Source organism: Sinocyclocheilus grahami, unplaced genomic scaffold, assembly GCF_001515645.1.
Source record: "Sinocyclocheilus grahami isolate Dianchi unplaced genomic scaffold, SAMN03320097.WGS_v1.1 scaffold1230.1, whole genome shotgun sequence".
Taxonomy (NCBI): Eukaryota; Metazoa; Chordata; class Actinopteri; order Cypriniformes; family Cyprinidae; genus Sinocyclocheilus; species Sinocyclocheilus grahami.
The window spans coordinates 128,025-151,322 of record NW_015506409.1 but is presented as its reverse complement, the minus strand read 5'-3'; the positions used below and the strand labels follow the sequence as shown (position 1 = coordinate 151,322).

Below are 23,298 nucleotides of genomic sequence, written 5' to 3'. Positions count from 1 at the left end.
GAGACATGTTTTGGCGCGGTGAGGGAGATCTAGAACCTAGACTGACACAGACCTTGAAGAAGAGAAAACAAAACAAAACAAACAAGGCAAAACAGGGGTGTAAGTGTGCAATGTCAAGTGTGGTTTGACGGTGAGTGTGTAATGGACAGGTGAGTGTAGTTCTCAGCGACTGTGATCCTCTGGTAGGCGTGCTTCTAATTTGTAGTCTCTGTGGGGAAAATTAGTAAGCACATACAGGTAGCACAGCTAGAGAACAGCGGGAGAAAAGAAAAATAACAAACAGAGCAAGGAACAGGATAATTGGTTGCTTCCAATTTTCCTGTAAGAAAAAGTTTTTTTTTGTAAGGAAAGAAAGTTAATGGTAAGATGAGAGTGAAAGATAAAACAACAAAATACCCTTTTCTGGTAGCAGAATGAGTATAATAAAATGTTCTTCTCTTTTCCTTTTTTGTTAAGTTTGATTTAGAAGGATGCTTCTTAACCGGTGTTTGGAAATGGGGATTTCTAAATATCAGGACTTGTGATTGTCATTAAAATTCCTCAGATGGAAGGAAAAACAATAACAATGACAGTATTGGTTTCTTAGCTGGTAAGATTGACACCATACACCAATTAGATTGTTTCTAGATGAGTGTTAAATTTTTGGCGGACGCCTATCAGTCCTCTTGTTGACCTGCTTTAGCTTTAGCTGAGTAGGGTTTCACAAGAGAGTGGACGTTCTCAAGTTTCACAAATACCTGTTCAATTGCTAAAGTTCTCTGCTTTATGATTTTCACAGGCAAAATCCCAGCAAACAGCCGCAGTAGTCAACTCAGAAGAAAACAGCTGAGAGAGAGAAGAAGAGGGAGAGAGAAGTTTTGCTTCCAATGTTAGGAAAAATGACATGGTGGTGGCGCTGTTAAATCGATACACCTAGGGGTTTGGTTTTGCTGTTTAAGGAGGATAAAACAAGCTGACCTAAGTTTTGAGGAAACCTTACCTTTCTTTTGGGGTTTTGTTAATTGGAAGGTTAATGTTTTATAAACTAGGCTTGGTGGTGAGTTAAATTGGTCCAGTGGAGTCCAGTGGCAGGGCCTACTGCCCGAGCGCATCAAGTGAGCTCCTGTAAGGTCCCCGGACACTCCATCCTCACATACTGCAGTGAGCCTCTCAAACAGCTACGGCTTTTAGCACAACCGGGCAGCACTCGGGTGAGGCACGTCAATGACTAACTGGCCTGATAAGAGAATGGACTAAGCCCTGCAAGCTACCCGTCAGCGCAGACCCGTAGTCTGACGTACCTCATCAATAGCCGATAGGGTGGTATATCCAAACCGTTGCCCAGTTAGCCTTTGTTGACTCCTCCTCCGATGCCCGATTGCTGATGCCTCACTGCGTGCCTTCACTTGCAATACTAGGACGGAAAAAAACACAGCAGGTTACGTCGGAACAGGTGACTATGCTTGCTGTGACCCACAGTGGAGACAATGTCACTTCACCAACCAAGCACTAGGGGGAGCACTATCTAACAGGCTTAAGCAGAGGGAAAAACCTGGAAAATTTTAGCTGAGTTAATTAAATAACTGAAGGAGAGAGAAAAGAAGGCCTAACAGGTAAACGCAGAACTTAATTGCAAATTTAATTAGAATTTCAAATTAGAAATGGTATTTCCTGGTTAAAATTTAATGATGTTATCATCAAAATTGATGACAGCAATTAAAATTTAAATTAATCAGTAAGTACCTTGAAGCAGGGCAACCCAACCCTAATTAACTACAAATTAATCAGTAACTATCGATATTGCTCTGAAATTTGTAAGTTTTTATGTTGTTGTCATTAAATTATCAGAGCAAGTATAATTCAATAGCATCAATAAGTATTGTTGCGATAGGGAAACAGGAACTGTAATGAGTTATTAACTGAAATGAAAATTTCAAATTTGTAATTAATTATGAAATTAAATTAGAAAATTTTGAATCCCTAAGGATAGCAAGTTACTATTACCCACCAGTGGCGGCTTGTGGGTTTTAAAATAAAGGAGGCACACTAATTGTATTGGTCTGGGATCCCTGACGATTATTATTATTATTATTATTATTATTATTATTTGTTTAACCATTTTAAAAAGGCTTTTTGGTTGCTTTTAGTTAGAAAACGTAAAGAAAACGACATAAAGACAGCAAGATAATGTAGCGAATTTAGCTCAACGACAGGAAATATGAATAATTAACCATAACTAGTTATAATTAACTATTCATATTTTAGATCCGCTGTAGATATTTAGCTGACCTCTCAGGGTCAACTGTCTTGTCAATTCTAAGAACGTTAATTTCCTGGTTAAGGGAAATAACTTTCTTACTGTACAATTCTATAAGCTTGTAACGTAAATCTGCATGATTAGTGACTCCGGTTATGAGCAAACAATGAACACGTCAAGTGTGATACAAGTAAAGTTTTATTAACTACCTAAACACTTAACCTAGTCTAACATACTACATAAACACATAAACTGGTCTAACATCCTACATACACACATAAACTGGTCTAACATACACATACACACACACACACACACATACAGTTGGTATAGGAAAGGGTTAAAGTTTAACTCAGCACAGAAAGAGGCATAAAGAATTAATTTTATGGAACACTTTGCATATTCAGCAGATCTAAAACCTGAGGGAAAACGTCAGATTCTTAGTTCAAACACACCTTGTAAAAAGGTGTAACTGATACTTAATGCATCAATTAATAAGACTAAGTTTGATACTTGCGAGTCTCGGCAGTCTGAAAGAGATTCCTGATGCAATCTTAAGGCCCCAAGATCTTGCTGAAATTAGTTGATGAAAAGAACCAGGTTGAGTCAGAGGATCTTTGGTGAATGGAAAAATCAGGGCCGAAAGGCCTGGCACCAGCTTTGATATCCTGAAGCGTTTTTTTCACATCTTGATTGATGACTTAAGACTACTCTTATTGTCAAATTATCACTCAGAATTTGCTGACGGTTCCCCAAACAGGCTTAATCTCTGAGGTATGAAGGAGAAAAGGGAAAAGCAGAAGGAAAAGGAGAGCATTTCTATTCAGATTATGCTTATTATTTGGTAGGATGATAGTTATGCCCTAGCGTTTGTCTAGATGACTTTGTAACAGGGTCTTAAAAATTAGGGCACATGTTTGAAAATAAACAAATCAAAAATTTGTTATCTAGTATCTAGTATCTAGTAACTAGTATCTAGTTCCTTTTGAGGTTCAGAGAGAACATCAAGGGGACATAACATGTAAATGGATTTAAAATTAATTAGTAGAAAAGTCCATTCCTTGTGGATTTTCCTTATGGGGACAAAGAGTGGGTTATCCTACTCACATTCCTGGGGGTGTCGTAAAACCAGTGATATCATGATTAGTTGTCATGGTGACCAAAGGGGGATGGTGTTCAGCAGAAATCCTGGCATCCAGTTTATTGAGTGAGGGGACTGTGACGATTTGTTAATCTAATGAATAATTTGATTTGTTAAATCAAATAAAAATTAGTGTGTCAGATTGGTCGAGACGCTACATAATATAATTTCACTTACCTGGCCTATCACTTGAAGCCAACATCCATCCCTTCTTAAAAGTCTGTGTTAAAAGAGAGCTGGCTGTTGCACCATTTAATTAAGCCGACTGCTGTAGCCTATATCCAGTTTAGGCTGTTTTCCCTAAATTTGTATATATAGTGTTTGAATGACAGCTTGTACAATATTCAATATCGCTACTCATCATATGTACTTGGTACATTATCAGCGCAGCGGGGAGACGTTCAAACTAATATCACGTAATTTATGTCTCTTTGATGATTGGTTGATATCAGAAGGGAGGCTAGCCTCCCTTGCAAGGGTTCTTTTCGCAACACTCCTCAACGCTGAAAGTGAACACTCGATGCTGATTGGCTAATTTTTGTTTCCAACGGAGGCACAAGAGCTCACCTCTCCCCCGGCCTCCCCCTCCCCTTTTCTATCATTAGCGGTTGCAATTACATCAACAGATTTGGCACATTCACGATAGAAAACCGGTGCTTTCACGTTATTTTATTACAACTGTGAAATTACAAACAAAATATATACACATTCTGAGACATGAACTGAAATGAATTGTGAATTTTATTAACATTAAATCGTCCTCCTCCCATTTTCACCTCAAAATTATGGGGAAGCTGTGCCTCCCCTGCCTCCCACGACGAGCCGCCACTGATACCCACTGATGTTACTACAATCATAAGGGCAATTATAATTAGCTTAATCCGTACCACCCTAGTTACTTACAAATGCAATTAAAAATTTCAGAGCCCTATTGATAGTTAATGATTAAAAATTGTAATGTTGTTGTCATTAGATTATAAGAGCAAGTTATAATTAAATTAATCACAATGTAGCATTAAAGTAATGAGGCTGAGGACCAGGATTACATTTGAAAACAAAAACAACAACAGCTTTTAAGTAAGGGAGAACCTTAAATAAATGTGATTAAAACCCAACTATGATTGTGTACACAAGGTTTATTACGTTTGCGTTTGGTAACGTTCCTTTTCAATGGGAGGAGAGGAGAAAAGGATGAAAAGTGTAAAAGAGAGAGAGATGAGGTGAGATTGTGTACACAAGGTTTATTATGTTTGCGTTTGGTAGCGTTCCTTTTCAATGGGAGGAGAGGAGAAGAGAGAAGGATGAAAAGTGTAAAAGAGAGAGAGATGAGGTGAAAGAACCCACTAGTGTGAGAGTTCAGATACACAAGCTTAGATCACATCAAAACTGCCAAACATTGCATTCGAGACCACCAAAATGCTACCGAATGTTAACCGCTAGCCTTCAATGCAAACTTATTAGCTTCAGTTAGCTTGGCTTAGGCTTTGTTTACAAACGGCTCAAAATGGCGCTGGCGGACTGTGCCTGCACACTTGAAAGTTCACCCGGAAAAGGTTTCTCAGGACTTCCTGGTTACGGTTGTTACTATGGCAACGTACTTTGCAGTAAGCTAGCAGGCAGATTACACACAGTTTACGTGCTTTACGTGAAATGACGACACATTTCGCACTGAACAACCAAAAAGCACTCTTTAGATTCTTATCTTTATAGCGCTGAGCACTCTCAACTCGTTCAGAGTGAGGTAAATTATTCTACAGATTTACTGCAATTAATACAATAACTGTTATTGAGATCTCGGCAGATCTCAGCATTTATTTATACAGACAAAAACTTGAACAGAAAAAAATTGTGGATTTAACCACAATTCTCCCATAAAATAACGTTCGGATACTCTCTGAGCGCTGCGTTTTCAAGTTCACTAGTTTTAGTAAATAAATGGCAAGAGAGCATTAATTAGCTAAGTTAATTCTCAAGCCGGGAGATGAATAGCATAGACGAATTTGGAAGTGGAACACGCACCAACAAATCGAACTATGAAGGCCTTTTAAAAGAAAGAAAAACAAGGAACACGCTCGCTTCTTTCTTGTGCGCTTTTCTAGAGCGACTTATTTTTTGTCTCGACAGACAAAATTTAAATGTTTTTACTGCAATTCACTTCTTTAAACAACTCGAGTTGCACATTCAAATATTCAACACGCTGGCATGTCACAATAGTATACAGTAACACAACAAACTCTGTTTCTCTGTATCTAATCTAATCTTCCGGATAAAAATAGAAAAGATTCACAATAATGTCTTGGTTTTATGAATGTTTTAAGCCAAATCTGCCCGCTTTTTATTATCCACCATATGTAATAACATTTAACTCTTTTATTTTAGCTTTTAGGGAATCGATTCTTAAAGATTCGATGTTGATTTCTTCAAGTTGATTTGATTCAAAATTTAGAGCTTATACTTTTATCGAATGGTTCGTCCAGCGAGCGTTAAAATCAGTATATCTTACCAATTCTGTTCATATTACATCGTTGCCAACGACAACACAAACAAAATGGCAATCTTATTAATTTTGAGCAGGGTAACAAAGGATCTGGGCAGAGTTTAGACTTTAAAATTACATGACACAAGACAATACTTCTTTATAATGAAACAACAGTTTATTCACTATTCTAGATTACATTAAACTAAACTAAACTAATGAAAACACACACACACATGCACACAAAATGTTCAGGAAATGAGTAACGGAGTTCTGAGGAAGTCCCAAAATTCTAGTAAGCTACGAGTTCTTTAACTTGCAACTTGAGAGAATCATAAAGCAGAGATTTGTCTTATCGTTACTGCTTAATTAGTTCAGCACCGATTTCAGCAGATAGAAGACTTTGTTTGTTACTTGCATTTGCCCTGGAAAGCTGAACTGAGTTTTCCTTGTTGGCTGATTGAAGGAATCCCAGCGCATTTGATTGGTTGCTGATCTGTCGTTTGGATGATGTAGTTTCTGGGGATGCCCTCCTGATGAATGGGGTTTCCTGGTGACGCAGAGGCTTTGGCAGTTCTTCTGAAAGAGTCTGAGTTTGCAAGACTTTAGGCTTTCGAAGATCTCTGGCAGTGACAAAGTTTCAACTAAGTGTTTGCAGAGAAAGTACTATGGTCCATAAAAGTCATGCGGTGGTTTGCTGAGTTTGATTGAATCACGTTATATGAGTGTATAAGCGAAATATCCTTCCTGTGCCTACACTGGTTCCATACAGTAGCGATCACAAGGTATCTATATGTTGTGAAAGAACTCTTCAGTCCTGATACAAAAGATCTCTGTGTTATCTCCTGATTGGATTAGTTTCTCATCACTCCTCTGAGTAAAGGTCAACAAGACTGACAGGAAGTCGACCCAGAATATTGGAGTCATGTGATGGGGTGATTAGTTTAGACCTCATGATGGCTGACTCAATGGTGTATCTGTTCATGATAGAAATCCTACAGTGAACTCAGGACTTTGATGTGTTCTTGAGCAGAAAGAGAACTGAAGTTGTTTAAAACCATTTGATTATTTTTGTTTAACGTTAACTATGTTTGTTAGTATTGTTATGTTCTTTTTGATTTAAGGGAATGTAGGGGGAGGGTGCCATTTTTGTTTGTACTTCTTGTTTTCTCCTGGTTATGGGCAGACAGGAAGAGAGGGAAGTTTTGTGTATTTTATTTTTGGATTATCTTTTGTCTAGGTCATTTATAAATATCATTGGGTTAGTGAGTTTGGTTTTGTTTGTTATTTTGGCCTAGCTCACCCCTGAAGTCTTTGTTCCCTATATGTTTGTTAATACTTCCTTTGAAATGTATTTGTTTCTGTTTACTTTTATCTTTTCAAATGAAAAGAGATTAATTTGAATTGGTGTTTGTGTTGACTCTGGGTCAGGGGTCAGGAGGCTGGATTGCCCTAGTTCTTTCTCCAAGGTTCTTTTTTTCTTTAGATGTTTTTCTTTATTATTTTTTTTGTTACTGGCTCCCCAGCCCTAGATGGGAAGTTATGTAACAATCGTTGGAAGAAGTTGCTCTTGCAGGACATTTTGATAACATTCTTTATTCATGGTAGTGTTTTTGGGCAGAATTATGAGAGAGCCCACTCCCTTGGTTGAAAACCAACCCCACACATGGATGGTCTCAGGATGCTTCACTGTTGGCATAACACAGGACTCATGGTAATGTTCACCTTTTCTTCTCCGAACAATCGATTTTCCAGATGTCCCAAACAGTCGGAAGGGAGCTTCATCAGAGAAAATAACTTTGCACCAATCTTCTGCTGTTCAATCCTTGTACTTAAAGCAGAAGTTCAGTCTGTCCATGACTTATTTTCTTGGAGAGAAGTTGCTTCTTTGATGCCCTTCTTGACACCAGGCCATTGTCCAAAAGTCTTGGCCTCACTGTGCGTGCAGATGCTCTCACACTAACCTGCTGCCATTCCTGAGCAAGCAATACACTGGTGGTGACACGATTCCGTAGCTGACTCCTTCTCAGGAGCAGTCCTGGTGCTTGCTGGACAATCTGGGACGTCCTGAAGACTTCTTCACTGCAGTCAAACCTCTCTTCTTGAAGATCTTGCGTGCAGATGCTCTCACACTAACCTGCTGCCATTCCTGAGCAAGCAATACACTGGTGGTGACACGATTCCGTAGCTGACTCCTTCTCAGGAGCAGTCCTGGTGCTTGCTGGACAATCTGGGACGTCCTGAAGACTTCTTCACTGCAGTCAAACCTCTCTTCTTGAAGATCTTGATGATCCGGTAAATGGTTCTTTCATGTGCAATATTCTTTGTAGCAATTTCCTTGCATGTGAGGCCATTTTGATGCAACGCTACGATGGATGCACATGTTTCTTTGGAGGTAACCATTGCTAACAAGAACACAATGATTGGAAGCGCTTCTTCCCTCCTTTTATAGCAATCAGTCTGCTCTTACAATCTAATTAGTATGATAGTGACTTCACCTGACTAGTACTGATTCACACTTTCACATGTGCTGCTGACATGATTAGTCAATTAATGTTAGCTGGTCATTTTGTGTCAGGATCAAAAACAGTAAATTATTATTTTATTTTATTTTTTGTGAAAAGTAAATTTTTTGGCCAACGAAGCTTTTAGCAATTATTTAAAATGCATCTGATAACTCTACACAATAATCTAGAAACAATGTGAATGAACACCACAACAGCTTAAGGCATATGCCAATAGCTTATCAGTGGTGACTATCTCAAGTTGATGTCCATATGGCAGAAATGTATGGTAAAATATCAAGCAGTTAGTTAAGCAATCATGTAATGCAAAATTTTTTAGTTTTGTATGTTGTCTGAGGGTTGGCATCATCTGAGGTCCTCTGGGGGTTGGCATCATGTCTTCTCAGGTGTTCGGTCATCTCAGGTCTTTGTAAGGGCTGGATCCAGACTGAAACTTATGTAATTCCTAGTTCCCTTTCAGTAGGTTACTCTCGACATCACGTTGGTGACCGACGAATTGGGATCCTGCTTAGAGAGACCAATCCACTTTGAGTGTAAACTAAACGAACCAATGCACATTGGCATGTGATAATTGCATCCAGCTGCCGCTGTTCGCAGCACGAGTATAATTAGGCAGCAGGTGCAACGCATACTCAGCTTTTCACTTCGGAGCCGAGCGGTCATATCGTTCTGCTCCTGACTTCTCTGCTACAGAGTGAAGACTCAATGAGTTCAGCACGCTCTTGGGAAGCTCTGGTGTTGGCGGTACGGCGCTTCAGCGGTGGTGGTTCTTCCCGTGTCGAGTGAATTGCACACATCAGGCTGCACTATCCTCTGTTTGTGTGGCAGGCAGCCATCTCCCCTGTGCGCTTCAGCACATTTAAAAGAGCAATCTCTAAAAGAGCATTTATGGGTGGACATCTTTTTAAAGATGACTTTGTACCTGTGCGTTTCTGGATGCGGTCATTACCTGGCACTGGGTGATGGTCACGATCGCTGCCTCACATGTCTGGGCATTAAGCATGCCGAGGCAGCGTTTGTGGACGAGTCATGCACTCATTTTGGGAAAATGAACATCGCGGAGTTGCGGACCAGGCTCCGTTTCCGGCAAAGGGGCGGGGTTCCCGTGCCTCTGCCAAGATCTAGTGTTCCCCTTGGCAAGAGCTGGGGGGGGGGGGCTACTTCTGGCAGTAGCCGGACTGGTTTTACGGTAATGGAGAGGAATTCCCCTCCGAGGAACCAACCTCCGAGGGCTCCTCCTTCCACCTGCACTTCGCAGCCAGTGGAGCTGCCCCGTAGGGTACCACTTGTATCCTTCGGCGCTCCCCCTGACTCAGATGTCGATTGCTGTATCGAAGGGTAAGCCAGACCTTTTTGGAAATGAAGATTCGGCAGCACTGCTGCCTTCTGGGTGGCCAGCAATACCAGATACAGATCCAGAAATGGTGGCTATGCTTGCCAGGGCCGCCGAGAGGGTTGGGCTCGAGTGGAAGCTTCCACCGCATTCAAAACTCTCGAGGCTAGACGACTGGTTTCTCTGGGTGGCTCGCGCTGGTTCTCAGGGCCCCACCCCAGTGCCTTTCTTCCCGGAAGTGCATGATGAGCTAACTGGGTTGTGGATGGCACCTTTCTCTATCAGAAACCGCCCCGGTGGCTCATCCTCCCTCACCACCCTCGAAGTTGGGGCAGCGCGGGGTTATACGTAATTCCCTCCTGTGGAGCGGTCAGTTGGGATGCAATTGTGTACAAATACCGCTGCCACCTGGCGGGGCAACCCGTCTCTCCCCTCCCAGGCCTGCAGGTACTCGTTGGCCCTGATCAGCAGTGCTTATGCGGCCTGCGAAGAAGCTGCCTCTGCCCTACACACCATGGTGTTGTTACAGGTTCATTAGGCCAAAGCGCTGAAGGACCTGCATGAGGGTGGGCATGACCCAGAAGTTCTTAAAGAACTCTGCACCGCTACTGACCTCACGCTACGAGCGACAAAGGTCACTGCGTGGTCTCTAGGCCGTGTGATATCCACTATGGTGGTCCAGGAACGCCATCTCTGGCTGAGTCTGGCCGACATGAGGGAGACCGACAAAACTCGGTTTTTAAATTCCCCCGTGTCCCAGACCTCTTTGGCAACACAGTGGAGAACATCGCCCAGCAGTTCTCCGCCGCACAGAAGCAGACCGAGGCCATTAAACACATCCTGCCCCCTGCCCCTGCTCCCGCACAGCAAATGCAGCAGCCTCGAGTAAGCGGTGCTGTGGAGCTGGGCGTAGCATGCCACCCCACATGTCCAGGCCCCCATCAATCCTGGTGGTAAGCGGAAAAGCAAGAGGCCCCGGGACGGGCGACCCAAAGACAGAGGAAACTACTCTTTGGGGGATGGTGAATGCAACTCTCCCTCCCCTGGAGGAGGGCCGAGTGAAGAATCTGGTTTCCAAAAATCTCGACGAGAGGGCGGTTTTCTCTGTTTCTGTGTCCCAAGAGGGCATGGAGAGTCGCGGACGGACCAACACCGGACCACACTCATCCTCCTCTCTCGCCAGCAGGCAGCAGCGGGCGGTTTGAGAGCATCATCAAAGGCTGTACTCACGCACCCTCAGCCAAACCGTAGAACCAGGTAAGCATTGCACCGGACACTCAGATCCCTCTTCGGTCCGCCCACGGACTGGGTCCCTGCGTTCCACCTCGCTGCCCCACTGCGGGTACGTTGGTTGTCCTGCTGGTCCAGCTTGTACGGTGTCTGGGTGCCTGGCTACCCAAAAACGTCTCGCTGGCTCCTGCGGACCATCAGACTCAGCTATGCGATTCAGTTCGCCCGGCGTCCCCCCAAGTTCAGTGGCATCTGCTTCACATTAGTGAAGGTGGCCAATGCTCCTGTCTTGCGTGTGGAGATTGCAGTCCTACTGGCAAAGAATGCATTAGAGCTGGTCCTTCCAGCCAATATGAAGATGGGGTTTTACAGCCCCTACTTCATTGTACCCAAGAAAGGCAGTGGGTTATGACCGATCTTGGACCTGCGTGTCTTGAACCGGGCCCTTCACTGGTTACCGTTCAAGATTTTGACGCAGAAACGTATCTAGGGGTGTATCCGTCCCCGAGATTGGTTTGCACCGATCGACCTGAAGGACGCGTACTTTCATGTGTCGATCCTTCCACACCACAGACCATTGCTGCGGTTTGCGTTCGTAGGACGAGCATATCAGTACAAGGTCCTGCCCTCCGTGCTGTCCCTGTCACCCCGTGTCTTTACGAAAGTTGTGGAGGCAGCCCTTGTTCCCCTGAGAGAGCAGAGCATTCATATTCTCAACTACCTCGACAACTGGCTCATACTACAGCTTCGGGATCAGTTGTGCGAACACAGGGACTTGGTGCTCTCACACCTCAGCTGGTTGGTCCTTCGAGTCAACTGGAAAAATAGAAAACTCTCCTCGATGCAGAGGATCTCTTTTCTCGTGTGGATTCGGTCAAACAGACAACACGCCTCATGCATGGACGTGCTCAGTCGGTGTTGAGCTATCTGAATATGTTTAAGAGCAGGACAGCGGTCCCACTGAAATAGTTTCAGAGGCTCCTGGGGCATATTACAGCTGCAGCGGCAGTCACACCACTGGGGCTGCTTCATATGAGATTGTTTCAACACGGCACTCAACACGTCCAAGTCACACCGGCCTGCCGCCAAACCTTCACCATGTGGTCAGACATTGTGTTTCTCTGAGCAGGAATGCCCCTAGAACAGGTCTCCAGGCATGCTGTGGTTTACACAGATGCCTCCACCACCCGTTGGGGGGCCACGTACAACGGGCATGCAGTATCAGGGGTTTGGACGGGCCCCCAATTGCACTGGCACCGTCTACCAGAAAAATGATGGGTTCAACCTAAGCATAAGAATGAAAATGTGCATTTGATCAGATGTAACTGAAATACAAGGTTATGAGATACATTATGTGAATGCTTGGCTAAAAAGATTTGTCTTTAATCTAGATTTAAACAGAGAGAGTGTGTCTGAACCCCGAACGTTATCAGGAAGGCTATTCCAGAGTTTGGAAGCCAAATGTGAAAAAACCTCCTTCAGTGGACTTTGCCATCCTAGGTACTACCAAGAGTCCAGAGTTTTGCGACCTTAGGGAGCGGGATGGATTGTAGCATGATAGAAGACTAGATGGGTACGCAGGAGCTAAACCATTTAGGGCCTTAAAAGTAAGTAGTAATATTGTGTAACTTATACAGACCTTAATAGGTAGCCAGTGCAGATAATATAAAATTGGGCTAATATAATCATATTTTTTGACCTGGTAAGGATTCTAGCAACTGCATTTTAGACTACCTGTAGATTGTTTATTGAAGATGCAGGACAACCACCTAGCAGTGCAATACAATAGTCCAGTCTAAATAGGTACTACCAAGATTCCAGAGTTTTGCGACCTTAGGGAGCGGGATGGATTGTAGCATGATAGAAGACTAGATGGGTACGCAGGAGCTAAACCATTTAGGGCCTTAAAAGTAAGTAGTAATATTGTGTAACTTATACAGACCTTAATAGGTAGCCAGTGCAGATAATGTAAAATTGGGCTAATATAATCATATTTTTTGACCTGGTAAGGATTCTAGCAACTGCATTTTAGACTACCTGTAGATTGTTTATTGAAGATGCAGGACAACCACCTAGCAGTGCAATACAATAGTCCAGTCTAAAGGTCATGAATGCATGAACTAGCTTTTCTGCATCAGAAACGGTTAGCATGTTCCGTAACTTGCCAATGTTTCTAAGATGGAAGAATGCTGTTTTTGTAACATGGGAAATATGATTTTCAAAAGACAAGTTGCTGTCTAATATAACACCCACATTTTTAACTGTAGAGGAAGTAACAGTACATCCGTCTAGATGCAAATTGTAATCTACGAGATTCTGTGTACTGTTTTTTAGTCCAATAAGTAATATCTGCTTATTTGTCTTATCAGAATTTAATAGGAGAAAATGATTGGTCATCCAGTGTTTTACATTTTAACACACTCTTTTAGCTTTTATAATTTAGAAGTTTCATCTGGTCTTGTTGAAATACATAGTTGAGTATCATTGCATAACAATGGAAACTAATCCTGTATTTTCTAATAATATCACCAAGGGGCAACATGTACAGTGGGTACGGAAAGTATTCAGACCCCCTTAAATTTTTCACTCTTTGTTATATTGCAGCCATTTGCTAAAATCATTTAAGTAATTTTTTTCCCTCATTAATGTACACACAGCACCCCATATTGACAGAAAAACACAGAATTGTTGACATTTTTGCAGATTTATTAAAAAAGAAAAACTGAAATATCACATGGTAATTCAGACCCTTTGCTGTGACACTCAGGTATATATGATATATTTAACTCAGGTGCTGTCCATTTCTTCTGATCATCCTTGAGATGGTTCTACGCCTTCATTTGAGTCTAGCTGTGTTTGATTATACTGATTGGACTTGATTAGGAAAGCCACACACCTGTCTATATAAGACCTTACAGCTCACAGTGCATGTCAGAGCAAATGAGAATCATGAGGTCAAAGGAACTGCCTGAAGAGCTCAGAGACGGCTGCAATATAACAGAGAGTGAAACATTTAAGGGGGTCTGAATACTTTCCGTACCCACTGTATATTGAAAATAGCAGAGGGCCTAGGACAGATCCTTGTGGCACTCCATACTTTACTGGATTTAATTGAGATGATTCTCCATTTAAATAGACAAAGTGATAGCGATCGGAAAGGTATGATCTAAACCATCTTAAAGCCTTCCCTTGAATACCTGTATAGTTTTGTAATTGATCTATGAGTATGCCATGATCTATAGTGTTGAACACGGCACTAAGGTTAAGTAAAACTAGCAATGAGATGCAGCCTTGGTCTGACACAAGAAGCAAGTCATTTGTAATTTTAACAAATTCAGTTTCTGTGCTATGCTGGGGCCTGAAACCCGAATGAAATTCTTCATAGATATCTTTTTTTTTTCAGGAAGGAGCACAACTGAGCAGACATAACTTTTTCTAAAATTCTAGACAAAAATGGAAGATTAAAAAAATTAACCAGTGAGTGAAAGGTGTTGCCTAGAAATGTACAATGTTAAAACATGAGCGGCAAGAAAATGACAGTGTGAAAATACATGCATTATATATGGGTAAATTTGACCTGCTGGTGCTTATAGGTATAAATGCCCCATTTTTTGATCTGGTTTTATCTAAATAATTTTAAATTTTAGCATTAAAATTTACTGTTAACTGCCAGCTTGAATGGTTTTGGGACGTGACCTATAGATAAATATATAACGATTCACAGGTTTGTGGGTGTGTGTGTTTATTGTCTGCAAAGTCCAATATATAAATTGATGAAAGTCTTTGTGTGTGTGTGTGTGTGTGTGTGTGTGTGTGTGTGTGAGATCAGTCTCACCGGCAATCACAAGAGACAATGAGCTCGAAGGAACAGTGCTGTCCTGTGAAAATCCTCAAGAAACGATCCAGAAACAGCAAGAGATATTTCTCCTTGGGTACAAGTCCAAGCACAGGCAAAACAGCAGTGTAACGCGATCGATTGCTAAAGTCCATTTAGAACAGGCCAGTGATTTCGCCCTTTTTGAAGGCAAAGAAGCCCGCTTCCTATATCGGGAATTCTAGACCAGCTGATCTTATTACATCACGGGGAATCCCAGGCAGATCACTGAGATATTATGGTGGGATAAAACGGGAACTCAACCACAAGAGCGGGGCATACAAATTCAGGGTAATACTAATATAAAAACAGCTGACATGCATAAATAAACTGTTAATAAATGTTAATAAGCAGCCTTATAAATGTACCCATATTATGTGGCCACGCTACATAGATCCCCCCTCCCCAAGCCACCGGCATAAGAGGAAAGAGTCCGTAATAACGCTTCAAGTTCACCACGTTATAAACATCAGTTTGAGGTGGGTTGCCCCAACACACGGTGTAATTTATTGGCCCTATTTTATTTTTGATCTCAGCTGGACCCTCCCACTTGGGTGCTAGCTTGGCAGAGAATTTATTGGAGGAGCTGGAAAGAGGATGAGTTTTGATCCAAACTAGGTCACCCATTTGAAACTGCGCATTTTTCTTCTGTAATTATAATACTTAGCTTGTTTGGCCTGACTCGCTCTCATTCTGTTCTTCACCTTGTCCACCATGATGTTTTGTCGTTCCAGTAGGGAATAAACAGCTTGCTCTGGTGAAGGTGGTGGGTGGATTAAACGCTCCAGCAGTCCCAGAATCTGCCTGCCCATCATGAGCTCTGCGGGAGTTTTCCTGGTGCGCTCCTGTTGTGCAGTGTTAAGGGCAAAACAGAACTCTGATATCCACTGGTCCCAGGTTTGATGTTATTGCCCCATAGGCTGCAATCATAATTTTTACAGTCCTATTAATCCTTTCTGTCAGGTTAGACTGTGGATGATAGCTGATGGTTAATTTTTGTACACAACCCCATGTCTTACAGAGATCTGCCAAAATACTAGATGTAAACTGGGGACCCCTATCTGACACCAGATATTTAGGGATGCCCCAGCAGGTGAAGATCTCTTCTCTGAGCACCTTTACTATTTTCTGGGTTTTGGCATCTCTCAGTGGGAGCATTTATGCCCACTTTGAATAGTAGTCCACAATGACAAGGAGATAAGTGTTCTGTTTTTTACTTGCAGGAAATGGTCCCATTCGATCCATGCCTAGGGTGTGTCCAGGCTCTGTAACATGCAAGCTCTTAAGGAAACCAGATGGCTTAGCATTACTGGCTTTGTACTTTTGGCACGTTTCAAACCCTTTCACATACTGCCAGACGTATCTTCTCACAGTTGGCCATCAGGCCACTTCTAGAGTCTTTAGCAGAGTCTTCAGTTGTCCCAAGTGACCCCAAGAGGATTGTCATGATAGTAGATCATAAACTCATGAGTCAGAGATTGGGGAACCACTAACTGATATTTGTCTCCTCTGCTTTTTAAAGGCACTCTTGATAGAGCACTCCCTGATGTTCTTCAAAGGAGATGGGGTATTCCTTGGCTGAGCACGGTTTGAGGTCTTCTTTCAAATGAGTGTGGGTAATGTCTGACGATTTTGCCTTTGCTATTTCTTCTAGTGTGTGCCACATGATGAGGCAAGGGGCATCTTCAGGGTAGGAGAAGACACCAGATCGGGATAAGGCATCATGTTCTGTATTTAGACAGCCTTTCCTGTAATGGACTTGGAAATTGAACTGTTGGAGCCGGAGAGTCCACCGGGTCAGTCGTGGGGAGGTTTTCGGGCAATTGAAGGCCTGTGCCAGAGCTGCATGCTCAGTGAAGACGACGAATTATCTGCTGAATTATTTAAAATAAAATAAAGTATGAATGAATTAATTAATTATAAAAAATATGTGATTTATGTGATATTTTTGAACACACCTGTGTATTTATAAATCACATATTTCACCTGTGAATCTTGTTTTGTGAACTCATTTGTGAGTCATGTTTATTTATTTTATTTATTTAGTCATTTATTAGACGCTTTTATCCAAAGCGACTTACAAATGAGGACAACAGAAGCAATCAATTATAGTATTAAAACAACTAAAAACAGATCAAAAACTAAAAGCTAAAACTTTATAAATACTACCTATACACATTTTAAAAATAAAGAGATTAAATAAAAATGACAAATGCATACAACAACATTTCAAAACTTAACATATAAATGAAAAACAAAAAATAAAGCTAAAAACAATTCAAAATATTAAATATATTATTTCATTTCCATTTAGTTTGTTGAAGTATTAAAATAACTAAAATTAAATAAAACTGAAACTTAATAAAAGACCTATGCAGACATAATAAATTCAGACATAATGTAACTAAAATTTTAATAAATAACAAATACAATCCTAATCCTAAAAAATAACATTGCCAAACACACATGCTAAAAATCAACAACTTACTTACACATAGTAAGAAATGGTTATAAAAACTGAAACAGAAGCGAAACAAGTAATAGGAAAGAGGAGAAATAAAAAGCGATACTTATCCTTTGCCAGTGTCCTGCCCGTGGAGTCGAACGGTAGAGTCGATGGTCTTTACACTCTTCGGTCTTCACACGAGGAGGCCTTCACGCGACCGCTGTCGCGGTAAACAAAGCTTTTTTTATACTCGTCTAACAAAATACTAAATTAATTCAGCTGGACACACTTTCCTTATTTTCTCCGCAACAAATGGCCAAGCAAGCGCAGACACTGACAAGATACACGATACAGAATGAGACCAAACGCGATATCAGCATGTCTCCACACAGTAAACAAAACAAGCGTTTCCTAGCAACGACAACTGCACTAAACACTTATGAGACAAGTAAATACACTTACGAGCTGCTTTTAACTTCCGCTGATAAAGACTGCTTCTCTCAAAGACTATTTCTTTATACTGTTTTCTGCTGGCGCTTGAACACACTTTCCTCATTTTCTCCACAACAAATGGCCAAAAAAGCGCAGACACTGACAAGATACGCGATACAGAACGAGACCAAATGCGATATCATTTATATTCCTGAGAAAGTTCTGTCTTTATATAAATTCCCAAAAGTCTTTAATCTGATGTTTACATATCAGTCGGGCACCTTTGGTCTATCATGCAGACCTGCCACAACTGTGATACTTTTTTATGTGCTTTATAAATAAACCTGAACTTGAACTTTATTCCTATGTGGTTAATAAAGTGAGCATTCCCCATTCACCGCTTGTTTCATTTCTATGTTGGAAGCTTGTACTCAGATGATCAGTTCAAGGTCACCAGTTTTGCGGTGTAGTTCAACCTCACTCAAGAAAGGCATGTGATTTTATTTGAAAAATTATGATAAGGGTATATACTTTGAATGAAGAGACCTCTGTTCATTATTAATGAGCTATTAATGAGCTTTTTGAATAGTGTACGTATCTGTATTTTTGGCCATAGTTTTAATTTAAATGTTTTATTACTTTTTCTTTTTTTTTCTTTTTTTTTTAGAAATAAGTCATTAGTATAATACGTTTTGGTTACACTGTATTTTAAGGTGTCCTTTTCACAGTGCAATTATACATTTAAGTACTGATTAATATTAATTAACTACGTGTACTTCATATATTGGTAGGGTCAGGATTAGGGTTTGATTTTGGGTTACTTGCATGTAATTATGCATAATTTGTTGTTATTATAATAGTAAGTACATGTAACATGTGTAACAAGGACACCGTATTACCCACATTTATTATAGTGGCACATTGACAACTAAGCAATGGTTGCTTTAAATCTGTTTTGGTGGAATATTTTCTGTATTTTAATTGAGACAATTCACATTTCTTGAAAACCATTTTTCATTTAAAACCAGTTTTTCTTATAAATGTTGAATTTTGAAATATTGAAAAATAAAGCATTAGTAGGTTTTAGTATGGTGATCGTTTTTATTGTAATATATATTTTATTGTTACATTAATATGGCATTATATAAGAAAACATACAAGAAATATAATGAACGTATAAAGCATACAATGATGCACATCTGAGTATTAAAGCTGCTACAAGTTGGACAGTGAACTAGGCAGAAATACCATTTTAAGAAACTTCCCTAGTCAGCATGTGCAATTATTTATTTTCAGCTGTTCTTCCCATGATGGCTTTTTTAGTGTTTCTCTCCGGGTGTAATAGGATGATGTAGCACTTTGGGGCAAATATGGCCACCAGTAATCCAAAACTGGAAGCTAAAATGGCAAATATCTCCACAGCCACTGCATATTTCCCTGGTGAGCTCACATATGCTGGAACAAATGCAATCCACACAGCACAGAAGATAAGCATACTAAAGGTAATGAATTTCGCTTCATTAAAATTATCTGGAAGATTTCTAGCGAGAAAAGCTAACAGGAAGCTTACTGCTGCCAGGAGGCCAATGTACCCAAGCAGAATGGCAAACCCAGCCACTGAACCAATGGCACATTCAAATACTATTTTAGACCTGATATACTGAATGTTTTTATGGGGTGTTGGAGAAGCAGTTGATAGCCAGACTGCACATATCACAACCTGAACAGCAGTGAGAACTAGGATGGTGCCTCTTTGTTGAGCTGCTCCAAACCATTTCATCGTACTTTTACCCTCTGGTCGAGATGACTTGAACACGGCTATTACCACCATAGTCTTGACCAGGATGCTGGAGACACAAAGTACAAAACTAATACCAAACATGGCATGTCTTAATTGACACGTCCACAACTGTGGCCGTCCAATGAACAGCAATACACACAGGAAACACAGTTTGAGTGATACCAGCAGCAGGAAGCTGAGCTCTGAATTGTTGGAGCGTACTACAGGAGTGTTACGGTGATGAGCAAAGATGACCATCACAAGGGCGCAGAAGCAGGTGCCAAGCAGGGAAGCAGTGGTCAGCGAGATGCCCAGAGGATCTTCATAGGACAGAAACTCTACTTCTTTAGGGACACAGTGATTTTTTTCTTGACTGGACCAGAATTCATTTGGACACACTGTGCATTCAGTAGAATCTGTAAAATATGAATAAAGAAAACAATATTTGTGTAACATTTGCAGATTCATGCACATAACATATAATTTTAATACTACTTCTCACCTGATGCATTAGAAATCTCTCCATCTGCACACGGCAAGCAATCAAAACAGCAGACAGGAAGGCCCTTCCTCGTGGCTTGTCTGGTTCCTGGGGGGCAACTCTCACTGCACACAGACCGTGGGGGCTGAAGGATACATCATCTGCTATTAATCGTGTTTTTGTATATCACATAATGACAATTTTTTCATTAATTTCAGCTTTTTCATTATCTTATTCTTATTTGTCTTGTCATAACTGTGTATAGTATTAAGACTATATGTCTGCAAAAGGGATAGTTTTACTTTTTAATTTACTTTTTTTGTCTCAAAGTTCCAATATAATGCATCCTCATCCAGTGTGAGCACTTTCCCTGTTGTCGCCCCTTCATCTACCACACCAACGGTGCGGACAACGATCGATCCATCAGAGCTCGGCTGCCAGTTCATCACATCATAGATTGCCAGAGCATCTCCATTCTCATCAAATGATACATGATCCCCAAAGCCTGTGGTGAAGTTAACTTTCTGTAGGTAATGAACAATCTGCACAGGTTATAAAAACAAATATCAGTCATATATTTATGTATTTTTTTCCCATTAAGTAGACTTTGTGGTGCAGTAAACTATGGGCCCTATTGCTGTGGGGTTTACCTGCCATGGCTGTAGGTTGGATATGTCAGCACATCTGTTCCCAATGAATGGTCCTCTCCCCTCCTCACACTGCATCAGGTCATGAAGTGCATGTGCCAGGGCATAAACTGTTTTATACACATTATAAGAGGCCCTCAGCTCTGATACATCATTATATTCATTAACTGTACTGTTCAGATCCTCTTCCGCTGTACACATTTTTTTCCCATCTCTGCTTCCATTCTCAAAACTGCACCCAAACATGTTCTCCCAAAAGATTCTCACCATATTATTTCTTGGATCACTGTCAGGTTGAAGACGTAGAAGAAAGTCATTAAGTCCCTTGATCTCTCCTCGACGTATGGCAATGCCCAGTGTGCCCCCAACAAGGGGTACAAAACGTGGAAGGTGGAGCACAGGTGAGGTGATCCAAGCCTCACTTGCAATCCACTGCCTGCCTGTCACATTTTGCAGTAACAATTCGTCCATCAGGAGTAACAGATCAGTTGAGAATGCCACCACTACTCTGGCTGTAGAGGCTTTAATCACTGCCACTATGCGCTGAATGTCCCTGTGATTATCATAGGGAATTATTTCAGAAAAAGCCATGCAACCTCCAAATTTCTGCATTTCCTGATGGAAAGACTGAGCAGCATAGATTCCATAGTCATCATCACTATAGAGAACCCCAACCCATGTCCATCCAAAATATTTTAAGATCTGAACAATAGCCCGCACCTGGAAGGCATCACTGGGGATTGTTCTGAAGAAAGAGGGGTACTTTTTCCTGTCACTCAAACAGGAGCAGGTGGCATAGTAGCTAATCTAATTAGGAGAGACAGTAAGCAGAAAGGTGAAGGTGGGTAAAAGAGAAAGAAAGAAATTGTCATTATTATAAAAGAAGCATAAAATCATTGTTATGATTATTTTTATATTGATATCATATCTTACCATTGGAATACGAAACAGACCAAGTACACTAGAAACTGCAATGGAGTGAGTGGACCCAGGATCCCCAACAATAGCAATCACTGGTGGTGGGCCAGTGCAATTCAGGTTTGAAAATGTATATTTTGTGCCACTAATAAGAGTTGTAGCAGCCCTGAATGCCACTACAAGCTTCAAACAGTTGTCATAAAGATGATAACCAAGAGTGATGTTAGGCAGCAGGTTTGGATTTTTATTGATCTCATCTACAGCGAAAACCATTGTTTGTGCCTGCTGGAAACTTGACATATAGAATCTAGGAGGGAAAAAAAAAGTTCAGTGACAATGTATATTTATATATACATATTAATTATTAATACATATTAATTAAATAAAGCCCATTGTATGTAATCAAATACAAAATATTCTAAATAATTCCCCTTTTCCTGTTATTGTCATCTGGCAATTGTGTTTTTTTTTTCTTAATTTCTTTAATCTAATTTCAGTCGTCCATACTCTTCAGTCAGCATAACTTCCCATCCTCTACTTTCCACACTCACTCCTCACACTGGGGCTGTTCCGGCTCCATTCTGAAACTAAGTTCTGGAAAGACTTTGAGGTGCTGAACCTCAAACAAGCCTCCAATGATAAAATCTCCTCCCTGGTACATTCCGTTCAGCTTGAAGTGTCCCTGGATTTGACAGGAGTCTGAAATTAAAGTAGCAGAGACAAAAGTACAGGAAAGATAGAGACAGATGTTTAGAGTAATCCTCATTTCTCTTCCTTAATCTCTTTTATGACCCACTCACTCGATTGTTTCCCTAATTTATTATAAGGACTGTGCACGGTTTTTTTCTTCTTCTACGGAGCAGGTGATGTCACATGGACCTCCCTGGGAATGAATACATCATTGTGGGTTCATTTATCATGTTTACAAATATTATTGATGAATGATAGCAAAAAAAAAAAACTAAGAACATGAAAATATCAAAGAAAAAAAAACTTACTGGTAATTTTCTACAGGAGAGTTTATGGACATTTCCTTTCATCCTAAACACAAACAATATAATGTGTAATTCAAAATATGTGTAAAACTATTATAAAATTGTATTAAAACTATTATATATTGTATTAAAAATCAATATGGGAAATTCCTTCATATTAACACAGTATATTGGGGCCTTGTTTTTACAGACCTTTTTAAAGTGGAAAAATCTGAAATTTGTACATTCGTTGTTTTGTTCACAAGCTCAGATCAGCTCAGATAAACTGGGTTAATTGATGCTGGTCTTGAAGATCTGATCCAGCCAGTGGTACTGTAGTCTGTAGACTGTCTTCTGATGGACAGTATGTTACACAGGATATCATCTATTTGGCAGTCATGCGCTGGACTAAGTTTTTGTAATGCACCATTTTGTTGTGTTTATCACAGGAGCTTTAAGCACTCCCAATTCCTACAAGCTTCTTTCCTCAATGCGAATTAACACAGAGCTGATACACATAGTGTATATGTGTAGTCACATACCAATCAGTGCCTTTCGCTAAAAGTGCCCAGTAAAATACATTTTATAATTCTACTAGCCACTGTTATCGAAGGCATACTGTATATATATTTTTTTACTGGGCACTGCTAGCAAAGGCACTGATTTGTATGTGAATACAAATATATGTGTTCCCACTATGTGCTTATTTTGCCATTCTTAATCAAATGTCATTTTATTTTAATATATGTATTTTTAATGACATAACGCATAAACAATTTACCAGCTGTACACAGAGTGTCTACCT

General features: G+C 40.6%; 1 protein-coding gene and 1 pseudogene across 1 annotated transcript; both read right to left on the bottom strand.

Annotated features, from left to right (window-relative positions):
- The window catches only part of LOC107568269 (uncharacterized), a 6,359-nt pseudogene extending 5,074 nt beyond the window's left edge, over positions 1-1,285 (bottom strand).
- A 17,690-nt stretch (positions 1,286-18,975) lies between these two features.
- LOC107568276 (extracellular calcium-sensing receptor-like) lies at positions 18,976-22,285 on the bottom strand. Its single transcript, XM_016254210.1, has 6 exons — positions 22,071-22,285; positions 21,535-21,826; positions 20,605-21,408; positions 20,269-20,496; positions 19,976-20,099; positions 18,976-19,889 (listed from the first exon to the last, which is right to left on the bottom strand). The coding sequence occupies exons 1-6, from the start codon at positions 22,283-22,285 to the stop codon at positions 18,976-18,978; spliced, it is 2,577 nt and encodes an 858-aa protein (XP_016109696.1).
- Between the last annotated feature and the right edge of the window lie 1,013 nt (positions 22,286-23,298).